Raw genomic sequence first — 21842 nt, forward strand, 5'->3', positions numbered from 1 at the left:
TGAACCCTGAGTCTCGTACGTGCTAAGCGACCGCTCTACCACTGAGCTACAACCCCAGCCCCTGGAAGCTTTTTAATTGGTATATTTTAACTTTTTTAATTGATGTATTGTAATTTATTATTTAGTCTGTTTGCATTTAAGGTAATTATTGATATAGCTGATCTTCCAGAACAACCTGATCCCAGTATATGAGAACTAGTCCAAGGTACTGTGAGATTGAAAAAAGAGGCAGAGAGATCCAGGATTATACAAAGTGCAATTTATTGGGAACTTACTGACCGAAAGCATGGTCCTAGGCATGGCAAGACTAGCTGGATCCCTGGTATATGAGTCAGAAGTAGATATATTATTTTGGTCAAGATAAAAGTGACTTCATTTAGGTTGGAATGTACCTGGTTTATCTCAAGCCAATATGAAAAAGAGGCACATTCCTAGCACCAGAGTCCTGTAAAATCTCCACATACCATTCTGTTGTCCATATATAGTATGCCAGGAAACTATACAGGAAAAACAGTTACTCGGGGATAGTCATGGTGGTTATGACTCAAGATGGCTATAATCATGTCAGCTGAATCCATACAGATGCGTTAATATATTCCATATTTGTGACTGTTTCTATTTTTTTACTTTGTTGCTCTTTTACTCTTCCTTTGTTTTTCTGCACTATCCTTTCATAATGATTTCTTTCTTACCATGTCAATTGTAACTTCTTTTTCCAGTGGTTGCTCCAGAGTTTGCAGTATATATTTACAAGTTCATTATTAAGTAATACTAAATATCCCTTCGTGGTTAGTGCTGGGGTTTATATCAGAGTATTCCCAATTCTTTCTCATCAGTTTTAATATTGTCATTCATTTCACTTTTCAGTAAGCTATGATCACCAAATATACTGTGCTGTTAATATTTGTTAGATAAATTAATAACATGAAAAAGAAAATATATCACTTATTTATTTTTTAAACATGTTTGAATTTTTTTTCCTTCTTCCTGAAGATGGCAACAAATTCCCTCATTTTTTTTTCTGAGAAATTTTTTACACCTCTACTTTTGAAGGATAATTCACTGAATACAGAATTCTAGATGAGTGGTTTTATTCTTTTAAAACTTTAATCTTTTCTTCATTGCATGATTTCTGAAGAGAAAGTTGATATAATTTTATCCTTGTTCATCTATACGTAAGGTTTTCTAAACCCCATCCCAGCTTATTTTAAAATATTTTTCTTTAATGTTCTGCAGTTTGAATGTGATATTCATAGGTGTAGTTTGTTTGTTTTTAATTGATCCTGCTTGGTGTTTTCTGAGCCTCATATTTATAGTTTGGTGTCTGTCATCAATTTTGGAAAATTCTTAGGCATTCTTATTTCAAATATTCCTTTCTCTTTTCTCCTCTGTTATTTGTATTACATGGATATTCACCTTTTATAATTGTTCTGCAGTTGGTGGATATTCTATCCTTTTCATTTCTTTTTTCCTTTTTTATTCAGTTTTGTAAATTTATATTGTGACATCTTTAATTCTATACTTGGTCATGTCTAACCTATTGATTAGGCCATTAAAGGCATTCTTCATTTCAGTTACAGGGTTTTTGTTTTCTAGCCTTTTCTTTTGATTTTTTTTCTTAGAATGTTTTACCTTTTGGCTTACATTACTCATTTGCTTTTGAATGTTGCCCACTTTTTCCATTAAAGTTCTTAGCATATTAATTATACTTGTATTTTGAATTCCCAAACTGATCATTCCAAAATCTCTGCCATATCTGAGTTTGGTTCTGATAGTTTCTTTGTGTCTCCAGGCTGTATTTTTTACCTTTTAGCATGTCTTTTAATTTTTTGTAGAAAGCCAGATATCATGTATCTGGAAAAAAAAAAACTATCTGAAGTGGATAAGCTTTTAGTGTGAGGTTTTATATTTATCTGGCTAGTAGTCGAGCTACGTTTACTATTCACGGTAGCTGTGGACTCGGATGCTAATATCTCCTCTAATGACCTTGTTTTTGTCTTCCTTGTTGTATATAGACTTTCTTGGAGACTCCTTAAATAGGCAATTCTTGTAGCTGTAATTCCTTGTCATTATCCATCAGTCCTATTGGTGTGATGGTATGATGTAGTGAGAAGGGTAGTATTTCATGTTACTGTGATTAGCTTTTAGTCTTTTAGTGAGCCTAAATTGGATATTTCCTTTCCCTCAGATTGGTTAGGCTTTGGTAAAAACCCCAATAGGTTAAGCTGTAGTGTTGAGAGCCACAGCTGAAGGGGCCCCAGCAAACTTCCCGCTTCCAGCTGATGATTGGCTCACAGCGGCCTCAGCAAACTTCTAGCTGCCAACTGATTGGCTCCTCTGTGGTTATGCTCATTGGGTTGTTTCCCCGCCCTTTCAGACCATGGAGCTGCTCATTGGGGGACTTTTTTTTGGCTCCGCCCACACGACCCAGACAATAGGCCTCAAGAGCAGAAGGAGTGGGGGAGGTAGAGAAGCTTGTGGGAAGCTGGTGGTGGCAGTTGGGCTCTGAGGGTTTTCCTGAAGAGCTGTGTGGTGTGGTGTGTGTGTGTGTTCTAAAAATAAAGTTCGTTTCCTTTGACAAGTGGCTTCTGAATTGTGCCCAGCCAGACTGCGGCAATTTTTTTCAAAGCCTGTAGTTTCCCTTAAGGGCAAACATTGTGAAGAACAGAATTCTGTTGATTATAAATTGAGTTAATATATGAAAATTCTCTAGAACTAAAAGAAATACAGTATGTTTTATTATAATGATAGTAATGATCACAAATAGCAGTCAAAAGAAATATGAAAATAAATTAGTTTTAAATGTTTAATTCATTTCTACATTTCTGTTCTGATACATAGAAATATTCAGAGAGAGTCTTAAATGATTTTCATTATCTACTTCAAGATAATATACAATGTGAAACATACAAAACTCTGAATGGGAGAAAGGTATTGTTCTAGCAGTAATATATGCCTAGCATAATTGCTTCTGGCCCTGTTCTTCAGGTAAAAATTAGCCATAACATCTAATATTGTTTAATAACTAAAACATATTTTCCCTCTGTTTATCACTCTCAAAGATAATTTTTCTGTCCAGGAAATTGTATTCAACTCACTGGAAAGTGTACAGTGAAATAATGACAAAACTGACAAAAGAAAGAATAATATCTCTTTTCATGTCATGTACTATTTAGGTAGTATGTATTAATGAAATGTTTGATGGATCTAAGGCCTATGTGTTTCCAAAGTAATATGCAAGCCATGAGATGAATAGAGGTGTCCAAGTAGGTTAATAAGTGTTTATATACCCTTTTCTAGGTATTTGACCTCTCAGACTATTATCTTACAAACTGGTAAAGTTATAGATAAAGGCAGAACCTAAGTACTATTGACTATTTTGCTTATTAAAAATGGTAAAATATGATATTCACAAACCTCAACATTTACCTTAAAATTGAGATTGTGACAGTGGATGGTAGCCTCACTTACTATCTAGCTAAGTGATTATTTCCTACAGCAGTCTGTGAGCTCTCTATTAAGTACAGTGCTTTATATTATTAAATTCATTCTTTCAATTAAGCATTTATTTTGTGCTTTTTATGTGCATGGGATAGTGGTAGTTGCTGAGGCAACAAAGAAGAATTTGATCATTGAGGAGTAAAGCATATGGAAAGAATAGACTCTGAATCCTTGTCCCTGCCATAATCTTAATAACTTGAGATGAAGATAGGTCCTATCAGGTAATACTTTGTGTCCTATTGATAGATAACTAAGCATATCTCATAGAATGAAAAATAGCAAAAACCTTATTGGCAATGCAGTGACAGAAGCCTTCTTTTGCAAATTCTAACCCAGGTTCTTAAAAAGGTTATGGTGATGGTATCCCTGTTTTCAAGCCTAAATGAGAAATTTCAAAAGCAGCATAGTATAAAGTGTCAAATCTCACTACAATGTATTGTCTTCTTAAGGCTATAACAAGCCAAAAGTTAATTCTCATCATATCAGACATCTCCTTGCCCTGTTTGTTGCATACATCTTTTTCCTTCCTCCCCTTTCCATGCTCTGTTAGTTAAGGTTTCATGCCTTTTGCTTCATAGTTCTTTTTCTCCATTATTCATTAAACTCATTCTTTCAATTAAGAATATCCCCTGCTCTTGCCTAGTTAAACCAGAAAGGGTAAATCAGTCATTTTTTGAGTAACACCTTTAGAGTATTTGGCTCAGTTACACCACCAGAAAATTGTAAAGTATCAGCTCTCTTTCTAGAGATGTCATATAACCCAGAAGAAAGGGAGAGTGAGGCAACTTATGCCAGATCAGTAATAGCAGCTGTGACTTTGCACATAAGGCCATGTCTCACATCCCAACTTCTTTTGTTCACAGTGGAAACAGGCAGCTGGGAGAAAAACATGCATTCTGCAGTCTGAGGAGGCAGCAAGATTTAGAGAGTGATGATAGATGTTGCTAGTACTTTGTAGGTTGCTGTAGGTTACAATACTAGGGAAAGTTGCTATTACAGTCCCTGTTTTGTAGGCTAAGATGTTTGTCTTTTTTATCAGCAATTGTATAGCACTGAAGTACCATGCTATGCTAATTAAGTTGTCTTCTTTCATATGCCATGAAATTCTTACCTGTTTTTTTTTTTTATTTTTTCTTCTTCAGCATAACTCTGTGCTTCATTTTCTTCTCTCATGGTATAGCCATATTTTCTAGTTATAATTATTATGTTAGTATTGATCTTTATCCTACAACCAGGAAACCCAAATTAGACTTTCCTGATTTAACATAATTAGGTGATAAACTTAGAAGAAAAAATTACAATATCCTTAAATTAAAAATTATAAATATTCAAACCCAACACGAAAATTCTCATTCCTACCTCTCCAACTATGTTAATCATAGAGGCAGCTATAAAATTCCCCCAAAGCAAAGGGGAATCCAGCATGCTACCTGACAGCTCTAAGCTGTGAGACACTGATGGCATACCTTGCTTACTTTGTTGCCTTTTTCAGAAATTCTTAAGGAATAAAAGTCTGTTAGCTTTAAGAGTCTTTCCCCCTGGCTGTTTCTTGTTAGGAAATATGACTTATAGTGAAGGGAATAAGAGAAACAAGAGAGTGAAACTGTGCTTTTTTATAAGGCAATATGAGAAAGGGAGGTTGGAAAATGACCACAGGGAGCCCAAACAAACCTCTTTTCTTTTGATACTGTCCAGCCTGCTTTATCCTAAACTATATAACTCACTAAAATATTTTTACATATTTTCCATTACTGTTCTTTTAGTCCTCAATCCAGAGTTAAGTCTGTCAGAATATCATTGAAGTCAGTGAACCATGAGTCTAGTTACCTTTGCAAGGCATTTCTGTTGGTGGTAAAACCAGCAAGCACCTCACAAGAAAGCTGCCCAGTCTCAGAAAGTGATGTGCTAATTATTAAAGTTATAGATAAAGGCAGAACCTAAGTACTATTGACTGTTTTGCATATTAAGAATGTTGCTAACACTGCACTCTTTCACGATTCAATTTAGAACTTTTCACTCAATTGGTTGAAGGCTTCAGACTAGCAGTAATAATAGTCTTTTGAGTTGTTGATTAAATAGAGCAGTGAAAGAATTCATATGGCAGGTGAATTCTAACCCAGGTTGTTCATTTAGGTTCATGAGCAGATCTTTATCACCTGTAGTGGAGGAAAAACAAAAAGAAAGTAGCCCAGATGTTTGCTTTCTAATAGTGTACCTTCTATATTTTAAATGAGAACAGATCTCTCTCATTAAATAAGGATATTAATATTTATGTGATCATTGTTGAAATACCAAGGATCAGACCTCATATATTCCTGGGGCTTTTTAATGACCATCTTTTATATCCAAGTAAGATCAGAAAAGCTCCTTGTCTCCCATACCACCAGAGATTTCATCATAGCTACTTAGATTTTAATTTCTATCTTCCTTTACTTTTGCCTTCTTTATCAAATCTTTGATAGTTCTCTAAGAATTAAATAAGTCAGATTTGGCAACATTCTCTTAAAATGTAAATTCCAGAAGTCTGAAAGTCTTTGTAAGTGTAAATTAAACTTAAGAATCCTTTGCTGTCATGTGAGCAGAGAGAATTATTGATTTAGGCAACCAACAGTTAACTCTGTTTTAGGACAGAACAGTTTGGGTCAAGTCACAGTAGCATTCAGAACTTTTCAAATAGCCAGAAAGCCCTACTCTTCTATTTGATCATTTGTTGAATATTTGGAAAAGATAAAAGCTGCTCATTGTTTTATTGCCTGTGATAAACACCATGAATACAATTTGGGGGGAGTAAAATATTCACTGAAATGGGAGACTGTCGTATTTTTCAGAAAATATATTTTGGCAATTAATCTATTCCTGGACCAAATTATGGCTAGCTTCTTGAGAATTGTTCAGCAGAATTGACCCAAAATAAAAGAAATACCATTTTTTTAAATTTTTATTGTTGGTTGTTCAAAACATTACATAGTTCTTGACATATCATATTTCATACATTTGATTCAAGTGGGTTATGAACTCCCATTTTTACTCCATATACAGATTGCAGAATCACATCGGTTACACATCCACATTTTTACATACTGCCATACTAGTGTCTGTTGTATTCTGCTGCCCTTCATATCCTCTACTATCCCCTCTCCCCTCCCCTCCCCTCCCATCTTCTCTCTCTACCCCATCTACTGTAATTCATTTCTCTACCTTGTTTTTCCCCCTTTCCCCTCACTTCCTCTTATATGTAATTTTGTATAACAATGAGGGTCTCCTTCCATTTCCATGCAATTTCCCTTCTCTCTCCCTTTCCCTCCCACCTCTCGTCCCTGTTTAATGTTAATCTTCTTCTCATGCTCTTCCTCCATGCTGTGTTCTTAGTTGCTTTCCTTATATCAAAGAAGACATTTGGCATTTGTTTTTTAGGGATTGGCTACCTTCACTTACCATAATCTGCTCTAATGCCATCCATTTCCCTGCAAATTCCATGATTTTGCCATTTTTTAGTGCTGAGTAATACTCCATTATGTATAAATGCCACATTTTTTTATCCATTCATCTATTGAAGGGCATCTAGGTTGGTTCCACAGTCTAGCTATTGTGAATTGGGCTGCTATGAACATCGATGTAGCAGTATCCCTATAGTACGTTCTTTTAAGGTCTTTAGGGAATAGTCCGAGAAGGGGAATAGCTGGGTCAAATGGTGGTTCCATTCCCAGCTTTCCAAGGAATCTCCATACTGCTTTCCAAATTGGCCGCACCAATTTGCAGTCCCACCAGCAATGTACAAGTGTACCCTTTTCCCCACATCCTCGCCAGCACTTGTTGTTTGACTTCATAATGGCTGCCAATCTTACTGGAGTGAGATGGTATCTTAAGGTGGTTTTGATTTGCATTTCTCTGACTGCTAGAGATGGTGAACATTTTTTCATGTACTTGTTGATTGATTGTATGTCCTCCTCTGAGAAGTGTCTGCTCAGGTCCTTGGCCCATTTGTTGATTGGGTTATTTGTTTTCTTATTGTTTAATTTTTTGAGTTCTTTGTATACTCTGGATATTAGGGCTCTGTCTGAAGTGTGAGGAGTAAAAATTTGTTCCCAGGATGTAGGCTCCCTATTTACCTCTCTTATTGTTTCTCTTGCTGAGAAAAAACTTTTTAGATTGAGTAAGTCCCATTTGTTGATTCTAGTTATTAACTCTTGTGCTATGGGTGTCCTATTAAGGAATTTGGAGCCCGACCCCACAATATGTAGATCGGAGCCAACTTTTTCTTCTATCAGATGCAGAGTCTCTGTTTTGATATCAAGCTCCTTGATCCATTTTGAGTTAACTTTTGTGCATGGCGAGAGAAAGGGATTCAGATTCATTTTGTTGCATATGGATTTCCAGTTTTCCCAGCACCATTTGTTGAAGATGCTATCCTTTCTCCATTGCATGCTTTTAGCCCCTTTGTCAAATATAAGATAGTTGTAATTTTGTGGATTGGTCTCTGTGTCCTCTATTCTGTACCATTGGTCCACCCGCCTGTTTTGGTACCAGTACCATGCTGTTTTTGTTACTATTGCTCTGTAATTACTGAGTAATATAAAATGCAGCTCAGTCTTTCTCCTTGCATTCTTAATTATACTTCTTCTTCTAATAAAGGGGCCCAGTTCTTTCTTTGCTGGCACCCTAGATGAACTACAACACTGATGGTAAATTTTTATTACCATTTATTCATGCAACAAACGTCATATTTTAAGGATTCTGTTCTCAGAATCTTGAGATGAGTTTTACATATAAGAAACAGAGTATTAACCAAAAGTTTTTAATTCTTAGTTATACACAGCCGACTTTATAATAACCATGTAGTTATTGACTATATTCCCAGATCACTTAATTTATATATACATGGGGGACAGGGGAGATAAATAGAAACAGATTATTTCATACTGGTGAACACAATTTAAACATTTTCTAGGTTTATTCTCTACAAGTATATTTTTTCTTTAATGGTCCAGTGATCACAATCTAATTTTTTTTACACAATGATAACATCTTAACTAGAGTTAATTTTTATATGTTCAGGGTAATATTTTCTGTTATTGAAAATTTAACTCAGTACATATTCCGTTGGTGAAATCTCTTTACCTAGTAACTCTTTGTCTTCTAGTTAGTTTTTGTAGTACTAAAAATTGAACCCAGGGTCTCATACTGAGATACATCCCCAGCTCTTTTTGTTTGATTTGGTACCAGAGATTGAACCCAGAGGCACTTAACCACTGAGCCGCTTCCCCAGCCCTTTTATTTTATATATTGAGACAGGTTCTAAGTTGCTTAGTGTCTCATTAAGTTGCTAAAGCCATCTTTGAACTTACAGTTCTTTACCTCAGCCTCCCAAGATGCTGGGATTATGGGTGCTTGCCACCATGCTTGGCTTTTTTTTTTTTTTTTTTTTTTTTTTAAGTTTTGAGATAGGGTCTCACTAAGTTGCTTGAGGCTAACATAAAACTTGTGATCTTCCTGACTCAGCCTCTCAAGTACTTGGGATTATAGGTCTTTAATATGTAAACCATAGGGGTTCTGGCTATTACATTGTGGTTTATTCTTATCATTACATTATAAATTTGATAGAACAGCAATAACAGTTATGTATTAGCTTTGTTTTGCTATGTCAAAATTTCTAGAAAAGATAGAAACATCGTGATAGAAGCACATGGTGGAGGAAAGCTGCTGCTCATCTCATGGCAGCCAGTAAACAGAGAGAGACAGAGACAAAGGGAAAGGAAAGAAAAGCAGAAGACAAGATACAGTCCCAAAGGGCATGCCCATAAGGACTCTTCCTCTAGATCCTACCTCCTAACTTTCTATTACCTCCAGTTATCCATTCAGCCATGACTCTATCAAGGGGTTAATTTGTTCACAAGGTTAGCACCCTCATGATCCAATCACTTCCCCCAAAAAATCACCTCTGAACATTGCATGTATTGGGACTGAGCTTTCAACACATGAGTCTTTGGGGAACATTCCAGATTCAAACTATTGTAAGTGATGATGTATAGAAAACAGATTTAAGAGTAATCATTGTATATGAAAATTAGCATCCAAACTGTTTTAACTTTAACTTAATATCCAGGTAAACAAGCAACACAGATTGTTATTGTCATAGGTCTATTTTGGCCAAGAAATAAAGACTTTAAAATTATCTAATTTTTTTCTCTACATTCTACATTCATCAAACAAACTCTTCTCAAGTTCAAGAGTCAAATAGACCACAATACAATAATTTTGGGTGACTTTAACACCCCTCTTTCATCATTAGATAGATATTCCAAACAAAAGCAGAACAAAGAAACTATTGAACTCAATAATATAATCAATAACTTAGACTCAACTCACATATATAATTCCAACCTTCAACGAGAGAATGAATATACTTTCTTCTCAGCAGCATGGATCCTTCTAATTTGTTTCTAACACATCTGAACATTAAATTGAAAGCTTCTATTTGCCACTAAAGCTCTGGATTCCTCCAGAGACCCTACTTATAGACAAACAAGGGGACCCTTCTCCCTTCTTCTATTGACATAGTACATTGTAAAGCCCTAGGCAGCAATCTCCCTGGCCAAGGCCACACTGAAGCTAACACTGGTTTATCATTATAATCTTTAGATATTCCCAGAGTGCTCTGTCATGAAAGTCATGCAAGAGCCATTTGCTATAATGACAAGCTGGAAGTTTTGAGTAACTCTAATTAAAAAATAACTGTAACAGAAAAACAGAACTTTGACAGTTGGCTGTGTCCATTCTCTGATATCTAGAATACCAGATATCTTACTTAGAGTGCTGATACCATTCTTACCTGGGGTTTGAGGTAATAATATGATAGCATGCTAGAAATTTTCAGAAAAGGTCATGTACTTAAGAAGCAGACCAACCTATGTGTGAAATTTCTCTCTGTCCCTTTTGTTAGGGGACCTTAGGTAAGTTATTTAATCTCCTCATAACTGAAAACTATAATTCTTCTTGAGCGTTGCTATGAAAATGAAAGTACCCCATGTGAGTTATTGTAGTAGGGTAGATAAATGAGGAATATAGTGTGGTGATGATATGTTTTGATATTCTATCAGGTGAAGTGAAGGACAGAGTTGTTCAAGTGGTGGAGCTCCCCATTGTAGACAGTCTTCATCCACGTCCTCCTTATTTACCCTTGGCTGTACCAGAAGACCTTGCAGATCGACTCCTAAGAGTCCATGGTGATCCTGCAGTGTGGTGGGTGTCTCAATTTGTCAAATATTTGATCCGCCCACAACCTTGGTTGGAAAAGGAAATAGAAGAGGCCACCAAGAAGCTTGGCTTCAAACATCCAGTTATTGGGTAAGAATCTGATTTTTTTCCCCTCAAACAGTGATATATAATAGTGATACATAATATTTTTACCTTCTACTTTGACCTTTACAATTCAGAGTTTAGTTTTCATTGCCCCACCAAAAACAGGTTTCACAGTTCATGTTAGGGCACAGGGAGAATATTCTTCCTTTGTTCACTTAGAACATTAGTAAAAATTGCTTAGTAGTGCTTTATAACGCTTCTCTTTTTTCCACTCTTAATATTAAAGATCTCTGTTTTTATTTTCATATTTCCCACTTCACATCTTCCTTCATGTTTTAGCTTTTATAGAGAAATTATTAACCCCTATTCAAAATGTTAGCATAAAAGAAGATACGTAGTGAAATCATAATATTATTAGATAGTGTTTCATCTCATGAAACTTTTTATTAAAAATCAGTGGAATCATTAACATCATCTCTATAGAGTACACTGAACAATTCCAATTTCCTAAGAGAAGCATTGAGGGAAGAATAGTAGAATCAATTGGACACTATTACCCTGTGTGCACATATAACTTTACGACCAGTGTGATTCTACATCATGTACAACCAGAACAATGAGAAGTTATACTCCATTTATGTATGATGTGTTAAAGTACATTCTATTATCATGTATAACTAATTAGAATAATAATAATAATAATAAATAAGAATGTGGGAAGGAAAAGATGACAGAATAGATGTTTCTGTGATCCTATCCACATCTGGACTATAACCTGGCATGCAAAGAAAAGAATGGAAAGTCATAAAGATGGCAGAGTAACATCAGTGAAACAAATCTCCACACCCCATAATAGAGTTGGCCTTTGGCTTGGCCTGAGGCATGCCCAAGACTGCAACTTCAGGGAAACAAATCTACCATTTTCCTTCTTCTACATGGGGATAGTGATTTATCAATGGGTGGCTCTAGAGGGCAGATTTAAGGAGCCTTAATTATGAAAACAAAATATGATTGTTATTCTTATTTCCACTAAAATTACTTTGGAAGCACTAAGATAGAAGACTATGGAAATCAGTGTATTATTCAGTGCAGATTGATATAAATATGTATAGCCAATTTTACTGTTTTAGGCCTTTTTATAAGTGGTATGGATGAGATCTGTATCTGCTCACATTTGATAAGTGAAAAACAGAAAAGAAACACATTAGAAACACAACAAAAGGGCTGGAATGACTCCATGGAACTAAAATATTTAAAAATCCTTAAAAAGTTTTCCTGCCACTTTCTACAGGAAAAGACCATGTAGTCTGTTTTTTCCTTAGACAACTTTAAATTCTATAAACTGGCAGTTATAATACAAGATTAAATGAAGAAAATAAAAAAATGGCTTCAGAATGTGACAAGCACTATCTTTAATATTCTGTAATAACAACTGTGACTCTTCATCATTTTAGTCTCAAAAACCCTAAGATTTAAATTCTTTGGTTTTTTTGTTTTGTTTTTTCCTGGATAGCTGGTGAGTATGTTGCTGCCTAATGTGAAGTGTAACTCTGAAATCTTTCAGTTATTCCTGATATACCAACTACTTTCTCTATAATAAAGTATTCTTCAAAAACTTTACTTATTTTCTAATTTCTCTTATACTGTTTACCATGCAAATATATTAAAACATGTGAGAGTTTTTTTAATATTTGTTTTTTCTAATTATGAAAATAAATAAAAATCAGTTTAAATTGTTACAATGCCATTATAAATTATATAAATTGAGTACACCAAAAGCAACAAGTGAATCAATACATTATCAGCAGAATGTGAATTTCTCCCCCAGAGTCCATGTCAGACGCACAGACAAAGTGGGAACAGAAGCAGCCTTCCATCCCATTGAGGAGTACATGGTGCATGTTGAAGAACATTTTCAGCTTCTCGCACGCAGAATGCAAGTGGATAAAAAAAGAGTATATTTGGCTACGGATGATCCTTCTTTATTAAACGAGGCAAAAACAAAGTAAGTTAGACCAACTAGGAGTTCTAGAGTGACATTGTCTCTTTTTTTGAGAAGAATCTTTAATTCCCATCACTTGTGATTCTTGTTCTAATATTATTATTAATTATTGGGGTTTTAAAATTCAAATGACTGTGTACTTGCTTAACTCTTAATTTAATCAAAGCATACTTTATTAGCCATATCTGATGCCTTGAAATAAGAAATCCAAAATGAAATAGACTGCTGATTACACATTTCGAGCAGTCATCACTATCACCATTAAACACAATCACCCCCTTCTTGGTACTAAAATCTATATCAGTTTTCTCAAGCTTCCATAATAAAATACCCATAAACTAAGTGGTTTAAATGACAGAAATTTATTTCTCATAGTTCTGGAGGCCGAGAAGTCTATGATCAGTAAGGTAGATTTTCATTCTGAAGATTCTCTCTTGGCTTGTAGGCAGCCACCATCTCACTGTGTCCTCGCTTGATCTCTTTTTGTGTGTGTGCCAAAGAGAGCAGGCACTCAAGTGCCTGTCTTATAAAGATGTTGATCCTGTCGTGATGGTCCCAGCCTCTTGAACTCATCTTACTCTCATTACCTCCCAAAGGCTAAGTACCAATTAGAAACTGAAACATGTGAATTTGGGGGAAAAATAAACATAATATTTATCAATTTTATAGAATTGCTAGTAATAAAACACACCTGGTACTTGCCACTTTGATCTTGTTATTCATTGTCTACACTAACAATTACAGGCAACTGAATATATGTGTATATATAGAGAGAGAGAGTCTTTGTTGTTTTAAATGTCTTAAATTTGAAAGTTACACTAAAGAAAGGTAAAGAACCAAAGAATGATTTTTTTAAGTGGATAAATAAATTCTTCTATTATGTATTGATATTTTAGGCACTGTGCTAGGTGTAGGGATGTAATGATAATCAAGGTACTCCCTCCTCTTAAGGAATTCCTAATCGAATGAAGGAAAAAATCACTGTTATTAATAATACTATAGGATTATCCAGGAGCAGTGGCACATACCTGTAATGTCAGTGACTTAGGAAGCTAAAGTAGGAGGATCATGGGTATAAAGCCAGCCTTAACAATTTAACGAGGATGTAAGCAACTTAGGGAGACCCTGACTCAAAATTAAAAATGAATAATAAGAGGGCTGGGGATGTGGCTCAATGGTTAAGTACCCTTGTGTTTATTCCCTAGTACCAATAATAATAGCAACAACAATAATAATAATATAGGATTAACAGAGGGTTTTATGAAAACTAGTAGACTGATTCTGATTAGAAATTTCCTATCATAGGATCTGGGTCAACCTGGGATTGGCCATTATTTACTATCCATAAATAAATGCTGTATTAATTATATACCAGAAAATGGGAAAGACAGTAGAATGAATGGGCATAACTTTCCTATGTTCATATATGAATACATGACTAGTGTAACTCCACATCATATACAACCACAAGAATGGGAAGTTATACTCTATGCATGTATGATATGTCAAAATACATTCTGCTGTCATGAATAACTAAAAAAAACAAATAAAAGAAAAAAAGAAAAATGAATAAGAATACACACATACACAAGTAGGGAACAGGGTAAAATAAAATTGTGGTCTATCTTTTGCTATAATACCATCTCCTCCAGAAATCATCCCTGATTATTTGACTGAGTTATGTCCTTTCTCTGCACATTCTTCTATTATAGTGCATAGCACTTATTTACTTCTGCCTTCCTCACTAGATTATATATACTTTATTCATAAGGCCTGTCCTAGTATGTGCCTAGTACAAACTGAACTGTGTTTATTTTGATCTCATCAGTTCAAAAACATTTTATTAGCAATGAAAGAATGAATTACTTGAACCATTTGGCTATTTAACATATTTCTTAGTACCTTTTTTCTGTAACAAATGGGAGGGGAAAAGAAGCAAAGTCAGAATAAGGTAGTACTCCAAGTCCTTGTGTATACACATAAAGGACCAAGAAATTCATCAGCCAAGTATAAGAATGGATTAATATAAGATTTACAGATTAAATACACATTTGGGCACAAAACACAATACAAATTGTTTTTCAAGTTAATGTTCAGATGTGTTAGAAACAAATTAGAAGGATCCATGTGCTGCTGAGAAGAAAGTATATTCTCTTATTGAAGATTGGAATATTCTATATATGTCAGTTGAGTCTAAGTTATTGATTGCATTATTGAGTTCTATAGTTTCTATGTTCAGCTTTTGTTTGGAGGATCTATCTGATGATGAAAGAGTTATATTAAAGTCACCCAAAATTATTGTGTTGTGGTCTATTTGACTCTTGAACTTGAGAAGAGTTTGTTTGATGAATGTAGATGCTCCATCGTTTCGAGCATATATACACTTCTCAGAAGATGATGTACAGTCAGTCAACAAATAACATGAAAAAATGTTCATCGTCACTAGCAAAGAGAAATGCAAATCAAAACCATTGTAAGATTTCATCTCACTCCAGTCAGAATGGCAGCTGTTATGCATACAAACAACAATAAGTGTTGGCGAGGATGCAGGGGAAAAGATATACTCATACACTGCTGGTGGGACTGCAAATTCGTGCAGCCAATATGGAAAGCAGTATGGAGATTTCTTGGAAAATTGGGAATGGAGCCACCATTTGGCCCAGCTGTCCCTCTCCTCCGTCTATACTCAAATAACTTAAAAACAGCATACTACAGGGATACAGCTACATCAGTGCTTATAGCAGCACAATTCACAATAGCTAAACTGTGGAAGCAACCTAGGTGCCCTTCAATAGATGAATGGATAAAAATAAATGTGGCACATTGGACTATTACTCAGTAATAAATGAGAATGAAATCATGGCATTTACAGGTAAATGGATGGAGTTAGAGAAATAATGTTAAGTGAAGTTAGCCAATCCCAAAAAACCAAATGCTGAAAGTTTTCTTTGATATAAGGAGGCTGATTCATAGTGAGGTAGGAAGAGGGAGCATGGGAGGAATAGATGAATTCTAGATAGGGCAGAGGGGTTGGAGGGGATGGGAGGAGGCATGGGGTAATTAATGATGGTGGAATGTAATGATCATTATTATCTAAAGTACAGGTATAAGGACATGAATTGGTGTAAATATACTATGTATACAACCAGAGATATGAAAAATTGTGCTCTATATGTAATAAGAATTGTAATGCATTCTGTCATACATAAATAAAAAAGAAAGAAAGAACAAATTAGAAACAGTTCACCATGTTTTCTCATTTTAAAACACCATATGAAATTTGTAGCTTGGTTGAAGAAAGGGATATTAATCTTGCTACTCTTTCACTTATTCTTGAATGTATCATGAGCCTTTTTCCTTGATTAGCAAAATAATTCATGTTCATGAGAAAATATGGAAGTTGGTAAATACAAAGCCAAGGAAACTACCCATAGTCCCACTATTCACTGGCAATAACTATTTAAATATTGACATATTCCTTTATATAGTCATATTTTTAAATAGTTGTTCATATCTTATGTAATTTTGGATCCCTTTTTTGCATCTGATATTAAATTGGACCTACTTTTAAGGTCACTAAAAAGGTTATTTATTTTTTTGTTTATTTATTTTGAATAGACAATTATATATGTTTATGGGTTATAATATAATGTTTTGGTCTGCTTACTCACTGTTGTCAAATAATTAATATCCATAATCTCACCGCTTACCAAATTTTTTATGATGAGAATGTTAAAGGTGTTCTTTTAGCAATTTTTAAAGATTCCATACATTATCATTAACTGTGATCACCATATAGTGCCATAGAACCCTATAACTTAATCCTCCAATCTAAGAGAGACTTTGTACCCTTTTGTCAGTGTATCTCCTTTTTCCATTTTTCCACTTCTCCCATATCCCCACCCCACCTCTCCAACTTCTGGTATCCACCTTTCTACTCTCTTGTTTATGTGAGATCAACCTTTTAGATTCCACATATAGGTAAGATCATATAGTATTTGTCTTTCTGTGCCTAGCTTATTTTACTTAGCATAATGCCCTCCAGTTTCATTCATGTTGTCACAAATGACAGAATTTCTCCTTTTTTAAGGTTACATAGTATTTCATAATACTATGTGTGTGTCTGTGTGTGTGTGTGTGTCTCTGTGTGTGTGTGTATGTATCACATTACTGATGAACATTTAAGTTGCTTTCATATCTTAGCTACTGTAAATAATGCTGAAATGTTCTCCATATCCTTGACAGCACTTGTTATCCTTTATTTTCTTGGTTATAATCATCCTTCTAGGTGTGAAGTGATATCTCATTATGATTTTAGTTTGCATTTTTCTGATGATCAGAGCCATTTGCACCACTTATTTTAAGAAATGTCTGTTTAGATCCTCAGACTTTTTACTTTTTTTCTTTTTTCTTTTTTTAATGTGGTCCTGAGGATTAAACCCAGGACCTTATACATGCCAGGCAAGATCTGTTCAACTGAGCTATATCCACATATCCCTAACCTCAGCCCCCATTGCTATCTTTTAATCAGATTATTTTCCCACTATTTTATATTTTATATTTTGGAGATTAACCCCTTATCAGATGTATGGTTTACAAATATTTTTCCAAATCTCTTGGTTGTCTCTTAATTCACTCTGTTAATTATTTCTTTTGCTATGCAAAATCATTTAAATTTGACATAATCCCATTTGTATATTTTTGCTTTTGTGGCCTATGCTTTTAAAGTCCTATCCAAGAAACAATTGCCCCGATCAATGGCATAGAGCTGGGTTTTGTTTGTTTTATTCTAATGGTTTTTAAGTTTTTGATCTTACATTTTAAGTCTTTTATCCATTTTAGTGTTCTTTCTTTTTTTTTTTTTTTTGCATATGATGTGAGATAAAGATCTGTTTTCATTCTATTAGATTAGAGGACTAAGTTTTAGTCCTATATGTGGACATCCAGTTTTCCCAACAACATTAATTGATAGATTGGCCTTTCCTCATTGTATATTCTTGGTATCTTTGGTGAAAATCAAGCGACCATAAATACTTTGATTCATTTTGGGGTTTGTAGTCCCATTGATTGGTCATTGTGTCTGTTTTATGCTAGAAACATGCTGGGTCTTGTTTAGGGGCTTTTTATGCGTGTGGAGGGGATTGTTTGTTTGTTAGAGGGGAAGAAGATTATTTGGTTCACGGTTTCAGAGGTCTCAGTCCATGGACAGCCTACTCCATTGCTGTGTGCCCAAGGTCAGCAGAACATCATGGTGGAAGGATGTGGTAGAGAAAAGCAGCCCAGGACATGACTACCAGGAAGCAAAGCCTATTTTATTACAATAGGCTGTTTTGATTACAATAGCTTTGTAATAGTTTTGAATCTGGGAGTGTAATTCTTCCAATTTTGTAGAGTTTTTGCTCAAGATTTCTTTGGTTATTTGGGATCTTTTATGGTCCAATACAAATTGTAGGGTTGTTTTTTTTTTTCTCTCTCTGTGAAAAATAACATTGGAATTCTGATAGAAATTGCATTGAATCTGTAAATTACTTTGAATAGTATGAGCATTTTAACAATGTTAATTCTTCCAATTCATGGACATGGGCTGTATGTTTCATTTTTTTGTGTGTGTGTATTCTTCAGTTTCCTTCATCAATGTTTTACAGTCTTTAATACACAGGTCTTCTACCTCCTTGGTTAAATTTACTCCTATGTATTTTATTTTATTTGTTGCTGTTATAATAGGATTATTTTCTTAATTACTTTGTTGGTTAGTTTGTTGCTAGTATATAGAAATGCTACCTTTTTTGTATTCAGATTTTGTAATCTGAAACTTCACTGAATTTATCATTTCTAAGAGATTTTTGGTGGAGTTTTAAGGATGTGTGTGTGTGCACGCATATCAACAGCAAACTGATAGTTTCACTCTTTTTTTATATTGATGCCTTCTATTTCTTATCTAATTACTCTGGCTTATACAGCTAGTATTATGTTGAATAGATGTGGTAAGCATCAATCTATGTGTAGATATATTTCTTCTATCCTATTTTTTATCATGAACAAATGTTGAATTTTGTCAAGATGCTTTATCTGCGTCTGTTGAGAAAATCATGTATTTTTTTGGTATTTATTCTGTCAGTACAGTATATCACATTTATTGATTTATGTATGTTAAATTATCCTCGCATTCCTAGGATAAATATCATTTGATCATGATAAATGATCTTTTTAATGTGCTATGGAATTCAGTTTGTAGTATTTTGTTGAGGATTTTTTTTTTCATCCTCAATGAAAATGAGGATTTTCTCCTCTTCAACTTTTGGGAGGAGTTTGAGATGGGTTGGTATTAGTTCTTTAAATGTTTGATAGAATTCAGCAGTGAAGCCGTCCAGTCACAGGCTGTTCTTTAAAGGAGAGATTTTTTTTTTTTTAAAGAGAGAGTGAGAGAGGGGGAGAGAGAGAGAGAGAGAGAGAGAGAGAGAGAGAGAGAGAATTTTTAATATTTATTTATTGTTTTTAGTTCTCGGCGGACACAACATCTTTGTTGGTATGTGGTGCTGAGGATCGAACCCGGGCCGCACGCATGCCAGGCGAGCGCGCTACCGCTTGAGCCACATCCCCAGCCCAAGGAGAGATTTTTTTAAACTTATTTTATCTCTTTACTTATTATTGTTCTGTTTAGATTTTCCATACCTTCCTGACTCAGTATTGGTGGGCATGTTTCTAGAAATTCATCCATTTCTTCATGGCTATACAATTTGGTGGGGTATGCTTCTTCATAGTAACCTCTTGTACTCCTTTGTATTTCTGTGGTGTCAGTTGTAATGTCCCCTCTTTTTTGTTTTTTTGTTTTTGTTTTTGTGTATTTAGGCTCTCTAGTGGTATATGCATATATATTTACAATTGTTATAATTTCTTGAGAATTGATCCCTTTTGTTATGTATAATGATTTTTTTTCTCTTTTTATAGTTTTTGACGTACAGCCTCTTATAAGTATAGATGCTGCTGCTTTCTTTTGGTTTCCATTTGCATGTAATATCTTTTTGCATTCCTTCACTTTCAGTCATTGTGTTTCCTGAGTGTGAATTGTAAACATCCACTGTGTGGATCACTGGTACTACTTTCCCTAACATTAGACAGAGTATTTTCAGTTTTTACTTTTATAAATAATGACACAAAATATGCCAAAATTTATTTTATTATTTCCTTAAGCTATATTTCTAGACTTTGAAGTATTTAAATAAAATGATATGATATTTTATTGCCTTAATCCAGTACCACAACATGACATTTTTTTAAGAGAGAGAGAGAATTTTAATATTTATTTTTTAGTTTTCGGTGGACACAACATCTTTGTTTGTATGTGGTGCTGAGGATCGAACCTAGGCCTCACGCATGCCAGGAGAGCGCACTACCACTTGAGCCACATCCCCAGCCCACAACATGACATTTTTATACCAAACAACTCTTTTATTACAGTTAGCAGTATCTACATGGACTATAGAAATAGTAAAACTTGAATTTCCTCATTTTAGTCTGTAACTATAACTTCTCTCCCTGTGGTAGTTTAGGCAGCAGTTTTTTCCATATTCTAAGTGTAGTGGTAACATTTTATGCATAATTTTTTGCTATTAGAAAATCCTTTCATTTTAATTTTTAAGTCATTTCAAAGGTATTCTCAGGAATTTAAAAGATATTTCTTTCCTTCATTCTTTTACTTAAATGTTTTTCAACTCTGAATCAATTCTGCTTTAAACCTTTCATAGTTGGTTTGATACTTAAGCAAATCTCAAAACCTCTGCATTGTTTTAGGAAATCAAAAGCATGAATTAACCTCGCAAGAGATGTTATGTCCAAGGTAATCATTGTAATGAGACTTCTATGTTTCAAGAGTGGACAGAGATGAAGAATTAAACTTAAATGATGCATAGGCTTTGCACAGTAAAAGGTGAAGGCATTTTCTGTGTAGCTTATCCTTTAAAAAAAGGAGTCAAGATTAGCTTTATACACATAGCTTCTGTGTGTAGTTATTCCTTGCTGCAATGGAAAAAAACTCATGTTTCTCTAGGTTCAGACTGATTTCATACACAAGATCTTAGCATAGGCATCCCAGTAACTGTGTTGTCACTCATTACTAATGTGGCAAGCAATATCTCTTAAATAATTCACTACCAGAGTGTTCAAATTGTAGAATCATTGGCAGTTAAAGAAATAAGAGCTATTAAGCTTGTCTATCCAATATTGTTTTCAAAGATTGTGGAAATTGGGAATAGAGATAAAACAGGAAGATAAACGGCCTTTAAAAACCTCCCAAGTAGGGTTGGGGGTATAACTCATTAGTAAAGTACTGGCCCAGCATGCACAAAGCCCTGGGTTCAATCCCTAACACTGGGGGAAAAAAAACTCAGTTATTTAGTTTGTTCTTTATCAAAAATTCTGAACAAGCTTTTTCTAAAGTTAAGTACATTGAAATGAATAGAAGCAAGAAAAATGTTTAAAAGTTTTTGCCAAGTGTTTGGTTGCCCTGTGAAATGAAGAAGCTACATGAGTAATATATTTGTTTATTATTTTATTGAATTCCATGCAAGATACATACAGTACAGGGCACTGGGAATACAAATGCAAAGACAAATAAAAGATAATATATGATTTCTTTTTCTAGAGAATATCTAACTGAAAGACAATACATACATGTAATAAATAATTACAGCATGGTTAAAGAAGTGTCCTGAAGGAGTCCTATACCAGATATCACAAAGAATAGTATCTCCTTCAGTCTAAAGAAAGATTTCAGAAAATTTGATATTAGTTTATAACTCCAGGCTAGTCCTTTGTGGGTGATATAAAAATAAGTTTCTATAATGTGGAAAAAGAAGAAAAGTTATTTTTATCATTACCAATCATTTCATGAGGTATCTCTGAAACCTCAAGATAGGAAAATCCCTCTGCTGACATATTTGAAGACAAGTAGCATATTTGTGCAGAAAAGTCTTCTCCCATTATTTATTTTTTTCTACTCTTAGTATCCTTCATAATGCTATCTTTTATATATAAAGTCCTT

At 34.4% G+C, this 21842-nt stretch overlaps 1 protein-coding gene and 1 long non-coding RNA gene across 3 annotated transcripts in view; one reads left to right on the forward strand and one right to left on the reverse strand.

Annotated features, from left to right (window-relative positions):
- The window catches only part of FUT8 (fucosyltransferase 8), a 349337-nt gene that overhangs the window by 315635 nt on the left and 11860 nt on the right, over positions 1–21842 (forward strand). For both annotated transcript variants that reach the window (XM_081290194.1, XM_081290193.1), the window contains exons 8-9: positions 10599–10845; positions 12629–12805. In XM_081290194.1, the coding sequence (XP_081146320.1) occupies positions 10599–10845; positions 12629–12805 (424 nt within the window). The remainder of the gene's footprint in view (positions 1–10598; positions 10846–12628; positions 12806–21842) is intronic.
- Positions 1–21842, reverse strand: part of LOC308646794 — a 588350-nt gene that overhangs the window by 152205 nt on the left and 414303 nt on the right. The window lies entirely within an intron of this gene.

This window comes from Spermophilus citellus (assembly GCF_964194105.1).
Source record: "Spermophilus citellus genome assembly, chromosome: 4".
Lineage (NCBI taxonomy): Eukaryota > Metazoa > Chordata > Mammalia > Rodentia > Sciuridae > Spermophilus > Spermophilus citellus.